This window comes from Erigeron canadensis, chromosome 3 (assembly GCF_010389155.1).
Source record: "Erigeron canadensis isolate Cc75 chromosome 3, C_canadensis_v1, whole genome shotgun sequence".
Taxonomy (NCBI): Eukaryota; Viridiplantae; Streptophyta; class Magnoliopsida; order Asterales; family Asteraceae; genus Erigeron; species Erigeron canadensis.
In genome coordinates this window covers 30,788,273-30,799,292 of record NC_057763.1, presented here as the reverse complement: position 1 = coordinate 30,799,292, position 11,020 = coordinate 30,788,273, and the positions used below count along the sequence as shown (strand labels likewise).

The following is an 11,020-nucleotide window of genomic DNA, read 5'->3' as shown; positions in this document are numbered from 1 at the left end:
ATCTCGTTAGCCCTCTTCTATGATAGACAAGATCCATCCATCCAGAAAACCCATTCAATCATCATTTAATAATCTAATTAATGATGATATAAGCCTTTCACGTTAATAGGGTAAATAGATCAGATGGGTTGCTCATCTCCGACGGGTGTGAGTTGGGATAGTAATGGTGATGAAGAAATAGACGAAGAAAAACATGGTACGGTTGTGGTTGTCACCGATGGAAACAGATCTGATGGATTGCTCATCTATTGTCGCTGCCTCTTACTACCTTTGGTCGGAACTTTCCTCCACCGCCGTTTACTTGGATGTTGTTCGGCGTATCTTTTTGTTCCCCGTAAAATGCAAGCAATATAAAAACATATGAAAACAAATTGGCTAAGTTGGGGCTCGGTTAAGAAATCAAACACACAACAAAAGAAAGAAAATTGGAATGTGCAGATGGTCTGTTTATGATAATATGTATATTTACATACTGTATTGATATCTATCAAATATATTATTTTTTTTTTGAAAAAAGATTTGGTTATTAGGAATTAGGTTTGAAGAGATGATAAAATTGGGATCTTTTTTTGGTTGAAGTGATGTTAGTTGTGATGGTGTTATTTAAATTAGAAGTTAGAGAATTGGATCTGGGTTATTCAAAGGATTTATGATTTGATGACGATGATAAATATGTATTTGGGTTAGTTGCAAGAACAGATTCCTTTTACATTGAATTTCTATTAATTAAAGTTAAAAAAAAAAATTAGAAAAAGAAAATCAACAGATCTTGATGATAAGGATGATGAGATATGTATTTTGGTTAGTTGCAGAAATAGTCCTTGTTTATATGAAAAGACAGTATTACCCCACACATGAGGGGAACATGATGTCTTTAACGGTAAAATTAGACGGAAAGTTAATTTTGGACCAAGATTGCAACGGGTGTGATATGACAAGGATGCGTTTTGCGACTTTGCACATGTTTGTATCAAACTTGCAAAAGGTGTGATAACACAGGGACCAAAAATGCAATTCGTTCTAATATTAATATGGAAAAGGTTTACCGCATCACTATCCAATTTAAGCTCAAGTCCCCTTGCATGTGTACAAAGTATTCAGAGTTCGTTTTAAACTTGATCAAACCAAAACTCTGACATTTAACCGGGAGTATGAGCTTAAACTATGATATCAATACAATCTCTTCTATGATATCATCACATTGTTATAGACCCTACACACACTACAAAAATGACTCAGCCGTAGCAGCTCAAATTATTGGCCACCACTAAATGCAAGACGCCTCAGTCTCTGCGCATTCTCTTCTGTAGCTTGTCTTGTGTGCGATATCTATCTCGTCTTTCTTCTCGCTGACGTTTCTTTGTCACCAAATCTTCCTTGGCCTTCTCAGCGTCATGCTTTTTCTTCTGCTCCTGCTTTTTGAGTTTCTGTTGCTTCAACTGCAAATCAAGCAAAGAAAAATATTATCTTTCAAGGGCTTGGATTAACAGATTCTAACTTCATATAGAAAAAGGAAAACACTATTTCCACCGTACAAAATTTTACAGCTCATTATCTAATTCTGATCACATAACTATTTTTACAACACATATCCAAACACCTCTTTAGTACTATAAGTTAATGCAAGGTCCCTTTTAAACCGTAAGTTTATTATGCAGATAAATTCAACACGAACCTTTCAACAAGGGGATGGCCGGATGGCACAAATGCTATAGCGATTCAAAGAAAAACATTCCATTGATCAAGAGTAGAAAGCATACCTTGTTATGCCTGATCAACTGCAAGTGCTGGACAAGTTTTTGAACATCTCGCTCATGTGGTTCAGGTACAACTGCTCTTACATCCTTCTTTGACTTTGTCTCCTTGGGTTTTGAGTGAAACGGAAGTGCACTTTGCAATGATTTGGGAACGACAATCGGGTTGAACTTCTTTAGTGGCCTTTCAATCGGCTGTCAGAATAAAGATATAAAAAGTGCTTGTAAGTTTCTGAGCAGGGAAGAGATTAAAATGTGACTAGCAGATAAATTAACACAAGGAATGAAAAGTGTAGATTATAGACGTCAAAATTGAGACATTTAATTATGAAAAAATTGATTTACATACACCATATCTATATTAGGTCAAACAGTAAATTACTTGAGAAAGGGAAAAAAATGAACTTAAAAGGGAACAGGTCAAGCTGGTAAAAATGCCAGCAATACCCAATCCCGCCATGAGCAGCGTATGAAGGTGTGATTTATACAATTAAACAAGGGCGACTTAAAGGGTCAGGTTTCTGGTTGAACACCTATCCCTGCGCTCTAGCCCCTACCCGTGGGTGGAGATTGCTTCCAAAAGGACCTCCGGTCAAAGTGTATGGGACCGGTATAATCTTTATAATCATATTCGATGCACTGATCAATTTAAAAAAAAAAGCTTTCAAAAATATTGGAGAAAAGCAACCCAGGTCAACCCAAACCAAACAATATGTTTTGACTGTCACCCTTCTAGCCCAGTTAGCCAAGCATATTACCTTGTAGTGAGAATCTTTGTTGTCGGGAATGGGAAGATTATATTCTCTCCTTAACTCCCCTACTGTTCTAACGCCACGCCACGTCTCATGGCGGGGTTGTAAAGCAGTTGTCAAGGGATTGTAAAAGGACGGAACTTCCACTTGAGTCCAAGCTCGCAGAAAAACAATATCACTCATCAAGATTTTATCCTCAAAGGTACACCGAGCTATTCCTTCTTCAACTTGTCCTCCCTTCTTTTTAGGCTTATTACCGAGCTCAATCTTTCCAGCCTGTTCACATTCATAATTTGTAACTAAAATAATATTTTAGAAAACATGTAGATGATATTAAATTGTGTAAAACAATCAAACATACCTTCTTAACCTGCCCACGAATTCCACTAACAGTACGAATGGCTGCACCTTCAAACCTAGCTACTTCAAGATCTGAAGTGAACATCTTTTTTATAAGCGCTGTTTTCTTGTATATCTTGCAGGGTTCACCCACTAGTTTTATCTTCTTAACGATTTTTGCAGCATGGTTAAACTCCAATACAACTGCCGTAGCTGTGATTCTAAATGAGGCCTGAAAAATCATATTACACTTAACTGATCACAACCAAAGGTCAACTATCAAAATGCTCTGTTACATTAAAGGAGGTCACCTAACCTGATTGTTTGACAAATTTTGAACAGCCACAACCCCGGTGTTTGGGGGTGCAAGTGGGCCCCAAAACATGGCAAGACAATGCATGTGTTCAGGGGTATATTTGAGCATACGGTGACGCCCGTTAACATCCTCAATAGCATATATAGGTAAAGTTTGGTAGCGCCTCCATCCTACGGAAACAACTATAGGATCTTTGGTCTTTAAAACCTTTTTGTGCCATCTATGACGCTTAAATCTAGCCTGGAAAAAGAAAAATTCAAACCACCATGTGAAAATCTTATATTTTATTTAACAATAACATAAAAGTGATAATCAACTAGAAACATTTAATAGATAAAATTACCTGCATATATCCAACATTTTCCTCTGTGAGACCGATTCCACCAACAAGAATAGGATGGAAAGGATCAAAATGTTCAATCATTTCATAGGGAACACCGTGAATCTCCAATCGGAGGTAAGTTCCAGTGCGGTAACCTTCTATGTCTATGCGTGTGGCCTCATCTAGATCGTTGAGTTCAGCTATATTCCTTTGTCTTTGAAGTTCAGCTTCCTCCTTCAACTGCACGAGCCAATTATCAATACAAGCACATAAAATCTGAATGAGAGCTACTTAAGAACATTTTATTACCTTGTCAAGAAAACCACCTTCATTAGTTTGGCTGTTATTATCTTTGCTTTTGCGATTTTTGTCATCATCTTCATCAGGAGATTCAGACCCGTTGTATGTATATTGAAATTAAGGATACAAAACATCATATACAAAATAAGTCAACAACTTCTCTAGATGAACACCATACAACTTGTGATGAATAAAAAACAAGAGGATAAAAACAATGTAATGAATCATTAGAGATTTATCAAGTTTCGACACATTTACTTATTCACGCTTCATCATGGATCAAATCATAAGTTAGCTAAAAGACACACCAAATGAGTTAATAGTGCTCCAAAATGTATCCTGTATGGTCTATAGACGACTAAATCATTTTGGTTAAAAACTTCATCATAAACACACAGTTTATCTGATCAATTTTAATGCATAAACAAACATAAAATGAACATACCATGTATAGGACAACCCAACCCAACCCAACTCATTTTGCGATAGCACTAAAAACAAGCCACTACAACCTGAATCCAATGCCCATCCCACCCATTTTGCTACCACGTATATCTATGGTCCATTAAAAGAATCATTGTTAAGGATATTGAGCATCAAACTTTGCACGGAGAGCAAGCTTTTTAAGCCTCCTTTCTTCAACAATCGGGTCAGAATCCTTGTTATCATCGCCTGTCTTATCACCTTCATGCTTCTCACCAGTCTCCAAGTCTTCAAACTCACCGTAAGCATCATCTTCCTCAGCGTCCACCTCATCAACTTTCCCTCTGCGAGCAGCCTTCGACCAATCTCCAGTTACAAAACGATCACGAATACCTTCAATTGTTTCTCCGTCTTTCCAGTCTTTTGCGTTAGCATAATTGATGAACTTAGAACTATCTTCGGAATTTACTTGTTCGCCCTCCAATCCTTTAGTTAATTTCTGGAACATGTCATAAAATCATGTCACCAGGTTAAAAATAATCAATAAGTATACTTGACAAATAAAGTGCAAAAGTAGTGCCAAACCTTGTTTCCTTCGCCTTTGGGTTTAAAAAACTCATCATCATCATCACTTTCATTGCCATCCATGTCTTCCGTATAAGAATCACTTGATTTTGTTTCAGCCTTTCCATACACAAGTTGCATAAGATTAGTCGTTTGCCTTGACATTGTCCTCTCAACCAATGATTCTTTCCATTTGGAATCAATCCCCAAGTTTTCTGCAGTAAGCAGCGAATACAGAAGTTAGTTAGCAGAACCTTACACGAACTTCAGCATAATATTGCACAGATATGAATGCAGGGGTGGATGCAAAGTTTGAGCCAGGGACGGGCCCAACTCAACAGGCTTAAAGTTCATGTATCTCATTCATTAATTTCAACCTTTTGTTTTGAAGGCATCAAAATTTCATATTATTTTGGCTGGCCCCCCAACGAAGCATTGCAAGGCCTTTTTACTCTCTTCGCTCATCGACTTTATAAGTAAAACCAGGCACATCTTGTGGTATCTCTCCTTCCCAAACTCGAGAGTCAAAGGCAGTGAAACCGTTCACCACATGCCAATTATTTGATTAGCTTCACATCACAATGTTTGTTGTGCCTTTTAATATCCACCACCCACTTTAAAGGTGATATAAATCCCTAACTTTTGTAAACCCTAACTCCTATATTATCAAATTTCATAAACAAAAGTTTACTAGAAATTTAAGCATAATTTTGTCTGGAATAACTGGAGGATTGGGTGATGTTCAGTCAATTTTTGTACCATTTTAGTATTCAGGCAATGTTTGAAAACGTTATGTCTATTTCAAGTTGTTTAGGTGCTGTCTGAACTGTTCACAAGCTGTTTAGGTGTTTTGATACTTTGTAGTACTGTTTATGTTATTTTTTAAACGGTTTAAATGATGCTTCGAACTTCGTTTGTGATCTTTGGTTTTCAAAACAAAAACTTAGGCCTCCCATAGTTAATTTCCGGATCCACCAACGTATGCTGCAACTAAGTAAAAAACAAAATGTGAACTATACCTTCAGTGTCATTCTCCTCTTCCTCTTCACCAGAAGAATCTGAGTATGAAGACGATTCATCATCTGAATTATCACCTCTTGCTTCTGCTTCTGCTTCTTCTTCATCTTCATCTTCATCAGTGGCCTGAAATTATGCAAAACTTTTATGAGACAATTAAAGATGGGAATGCCAGAAGACAACGAAATAATATAACTATGAAATAATATATATGTACGAGTATGGATCACATTACCTCTTGATCATCAATCTCACTTTCATTTCCAAATACTGCCTTTCTCCGTGTCCTTCCCTTATGGAACTCAACTTCCTCCTTAATGTTATTTTTATTATTTTCTACTTTAGCATTTTCTGCTTCTTCCGAGTCATTTAAATCTTCATCATCACTTTCCTCATCAGAAGTAACAGTATTAAGTTCCTCCGAAGGTTCTAAGGAGTTATTATGATTCAAATGGTCCTCATTGTCACCATTTATAGTTTCTCTTGAATTGTTGTTTTGTTGACTGAAAAAATTGATGGAACTTTGTTTTAACTTCTCATCAATGGAAAATTTTGTGTTTTGAAGTGATTTCACAAGAAATTCGCCTACATCCGTTCCTGCAAAAAAAACATATATACATATCAGTTCCTCCTTAGCAGTATCAGTTATTTCGCATTACATGTGAACTTCATAAAAATAGGTATAAACCTTTTCGCGAGGTATCATCTTCATTGCCAACTTTAGAAAACTGCACAAAGTGATCATTGATGTTTATGTAAACAGCATCTTTATCATATAAGAGATCCCCAATACCAGACATAGGTGCATAAAATAGCTTCTCTTTGTCACGTAACCCCTTCTTTTTTGCAGCTGAAGGTAAAGGACAAGGATCGGCTAAACCTGATAAACCAGCTACACTATAATCACCCACACCAGCAATATGCACCTTAGTTCCTTTCTTCATGTTGCAGCCGCGCAAATAACCATATAATGTCACGTTTCTATCACACTTCTTATTTGTGGACACTCTGTCTGGAGGCGTGACGTCTTCAAATCGATCTACTAGAACATAAGGATGAGACGTTCTCCAAGATAGAGGATGAAACTTCATAACAGAAATAAATCTTGCAAGATTATGAACCTCACGTTTGACATACCTGTTTACCAATTGAAAGGGTCAAAATTGCCAGCTCTAGTTCAATGAAAAAAAAAAGCATATGAATAGATAATAAGACACTCACTTTCCATGAATCAGACCAGATAGATAAAATAACTTGGCCCCATCATAAATCTCGGTCCAGAACCGATGTTTAAGCCTTTGCTTTGTCTTTTTAAGTTTCTTAACATCCTTAAACTTATCAAGGTGTGTAAGAACACCCATAACCTTGGGGAATCCATGAACTTGCATAATGTTAAGGAACTCAAAAGTTTCCTGCAAAATGTGTTCCGTTTCCATATTAAATTTTCATATACACACCAAATTAAAAACTTTTAGGATTAGAAGTTACCCAAATATTAGAGTAAAAGACTCACCATTTCAAAACCATAGCTACCATCAATAAGCAGTAGTGCAAGATCGGCATACTTCGCAGCATCAATCATACCATTAATATCATTTGGGCACTCAACAAACTGTAGCCGCCTTTGCTTACCTATAACGCGAAAAAAAGTGACACGTTTCAAACTTCATGAACGCTACAATATCCTCCAAACAGCATAATAATATCTAATACACATACCTGAGACAATAGTCAGTGGACCACGTACATCCGGTATATTATGCTTGGTGTAATGCTTAACAAGACACTTTATAAGTAAAGACTTCCCAACCTAAAATACCAAAAAAAATTAAATACCTACACACTATACATTTCACAAATCCAATCTTTCTAATGTACCAACATCAAAAAAAGCAAATATTTACATACTATACAGTTCAAAAATCCAATCTTTCCATACAACAAAAAAGCATATATTTACACACTATACAGTTCAAAAATCAAATCTTTCTAACATACCAACAACAAAAAAGCATATATTTACACACTATACAGTTCAAAAATCCAATCTTTCCACACTAATTGGTTAAGAATATAACATTTCCGAACCTGGGGAGGACCATGTACAACAATAACATAAGGAGCCGGTTCACCAATGTTACGATCAATAGTCGGTATATGCAACCGACGTTGTTCCTTTTCGGTAGCCCGTGACTGTAACCTTTTCGCTTTCACCTTCGAATTAAACGCAAATGCCTGCACAACATTCCAAAGATTTTTACTTTATATTTCAACTTACAAAAACAAAATAAAAATCATTACTTTTCTATACATAATATCAAATTTCCTATATCAAAAATTCAATAAAGCCTTAAAATTTATCACTTCAAATACCTATTAATTACAATATTGCCACTTGCTAAGTTATAACTAATTCATAATTATTATTATTATTATAACTACATATACAAAAAACTAATAAAGTGTATATATATGTGTGTGTATATATATATAACCTTAGGGTTTTGATTTTTATCTTGAGTGATGTCGCGTTTCTTCTTATCAGTATCGGATTTTTTCCTGGCGGAAGGACCGGACTGGCGAGTCCGGTGAGATTTCTGAGATCGGTCCATGGTTACTGTGTGTAATTACGGTGGTCGGCGGCGATGGTAGAAGCTTGTTTAATGGTGAGGGTTTAAGGGGAGGGGGAAGATGTGATAAACCGCAAATGTGGAATTGTAAATTAGGCCCAAAAAATGATGGGAAGGGGGTGGGTCGGCCCTATGGGTGCGAGATTTGTAAGGGTTTGAGGGGCGGAAGAAAGATTCGGAACATGTAAATGGGTGACAAAAGAAACCGAACTAAAAACAAAAAAATTCAAACCCAAAAAATCAATGATTTTTGGTTTTAGTTTTTTAAAACTAAAAGTTGTGGTTCAGTTTTTTGATTTCATATAAAATATCGTTTTTGGTTTCATATGAAAAATCGAAGCATAAAAACCGAGACGAACCAATAATATATATAGTTTACTTGATTATAATTGACAAATATGTTAACATATTTGTATTAATTTATAAGTATATAAAACAATATCATTTATATGTTTTAGGTAAAAAAAAAAGAATTAAGAAGATTGCCTCGGTTTAATATTTGCATATCGAAACAACCCGTACAGATAAAAATATTTATATATGAAGTTTGTTTGAAATAAGTATTTGAATATTCTACAACTAATTTTAATGGATTTATTGTCATTATTGTAATGTTGTTGTTATTAGCATTGTTTGGAAGATACACATATTTGTCCTAATTTGACTTTTTAAGTCTCTTTCTTTAAACTTTGACCGTAATTATTTTTTGTTTGTGTTATGTAACACTTGTTATAACATATATTAATTGATTGAGTTTTAAGTGTACTGTTCATTGATATAACTTTCATAAACTATTATATAATACAAACAAAGATATTTACAGTCAAAGTTAGATGAAAAAGACTTGACCAATCAAAATAGGATAATTAAAATGGGACATGTGGGGTAATTTTTTTAAGGGCGGAAGAAAGATTCGTAACATGATGTAATTAGGGTGAGCAAAAATCGAATCAAAACAAAATAAACCATGAAAACCGAAAAATTCAAACTGAAGAAATCGAAACGGAAAAAACGATTGTTTTTGGTTTTGGTTTTTCAAAAAACCAAAAGTTATGGTTCGGTTTTGATTTCATATGAAAAACCGAACCATAAAAACCGAAGCGAACCAATAATATATTTATATCATTTTATTACTCATTTTTGGCAAATATGTTAACATATTTGTATTTAAAAGTGTATAAAACATATCATTTATTTGTTTTAGGTAAAAATACACAACAAGATTGCTTCGGTTTAATAGTTGCTTATCGAAACAACGTGCAAAGATATAAATATTTATATATGAAGTTTGTTTGAATTAAGTATTTGAATATTGTACAACTTATTTAATGTAATCATAGGGTATAAACTTATAAATATATATAGCTCAAGTTGGCTCATACGACTAGTGGTTAAAACTCGACTAAAACCGAATCGAAATAGACCCAATCCAATAAAAATGAAATCGAAAAAACCGAAACCCAATGGATTTAGTTTTCAAAAATCGATTTATAACAGTTCGGTTTTGGATTTTGGTCAAAAACTGACTCAAACCGAACCGTACTCACCCCTACATGTAATGTAATAGACTTTCAATTTATGGTTATTGGATATCTTTCGGTTATATGTGTAATCATATAAAAGGTCGTTGATAAGTTATTAATTGGTCAGATATACCTAATAACCAGGATTTAAAAATTTACTACATTGTATAGACATTTGAAAAGATCTTAACATAACCTAGACATTTTATAGAATTAATTACATCCATGAGTTATAATACTTTTGAACATAAGTAGTCTTAATACCCACTAGTAAAGTTCGAGCCCCGAAGTACAAGGCATCAGTTATCGTTTTAAAATGAGATGATGTATTTATTTTAAGTTGTGTTAGTAATATATTTGGAAGGATTTAAACAATATCATTCTAAAAAAAACGTTAATACTTGTTTCTTATAAACATTTCAATTTTGCTTATTAAAAACGTTCCAAATATATATATACATTCCAAGAAAAGGTTTTACGAAAAGTGTAGGTACTTAGCTCATGTGATATTGGTTAGCTTGAGCAGTAGAAAGATCAGATGGCATACACTTAATCAAAAAGGTCAAGCTCAAATGGTCGGTATTGTCTTTAAGAAAGCATATAGTTTTCCTAAGTATTTCTTTAACGAATTTAGGACAAACAACTGCTAACTCGAAGCTTGGAGGAAAAAAAACTCTATTCGAAGATGATTATGCAACGTTAGCATCCTAACCTCAAAACTTTCAAAATTTTCAAGAATATTAAAAACATATATTATTATTATTATTATTATTATTATTATTATTATTATTATTATTATTGAAAGCTTTTAGTTAGACTTAGATTTTTATGGGTTATTATTTAAATTATTTATTAGATGATTTATGAGATTGGGTTGTTCCCTGTCTTGATAAGCTTATACATATAAAAAAATAGATGAAGATGTAGGTTACATGGAGGTGGCAAAGTGTACAAGAGAAGAAAAACTTGTGGCGAAAACCTAATAACCTCAAAGTTTAATGGCGAAAATCTAAAAACCTAAAAGCTTACTATAGCTGAAATATCTTATGTCGGTTCTTCACAAGGTTAAACACTTGATCA

General features: G+C 34.3%; 1 protein-coding gene across 1 annotated transcript; it reads right to left on the bottom strand.

Moving 5' to 3' along the window:
- Positions 1-1,000: 1,000 nt before the first annotated feature.
- On the bottom strand, positions 1,001-8,535 carry LOC122592323 (ribosome biogenesis protein BMS1 homolog). Its single transcript, XM_043764525.1, has 17 exons — positions 8,283-8,535; positions 7,876-8,022; positions 7,507-7,597; positions 7,301-7,419; positions 7,009-7,199; positions 6,476-6,924; positions 6,023-6,384; positions 5,790-5,913; positions 4,792-4,985; positions 4,374-4,705; positions 3,793-3,889; positions 3,505-3,723; positions 3,162-3,401; positions 2,868-3,077; positions 2,513-2,782; positions 1,761-1,949; positions 1,001-1,439 (listed from the first exon to the last, which is right to left on the bottom strand). Exons 1-17 carry the CDS (start codon positions 8,397-8,399, stop codon positions 1,284-1,286), a joined length of 3,507 nt encoding a protein of 1,168 aa, XP_043620460.1. The 5' UTR covers positions 8,400-8,535; the 3' UTR covers positions 1,001-1,283.
- Between the last annotated feature and the right edge of the window lie 2,485 nt (positions 8,536-11,020).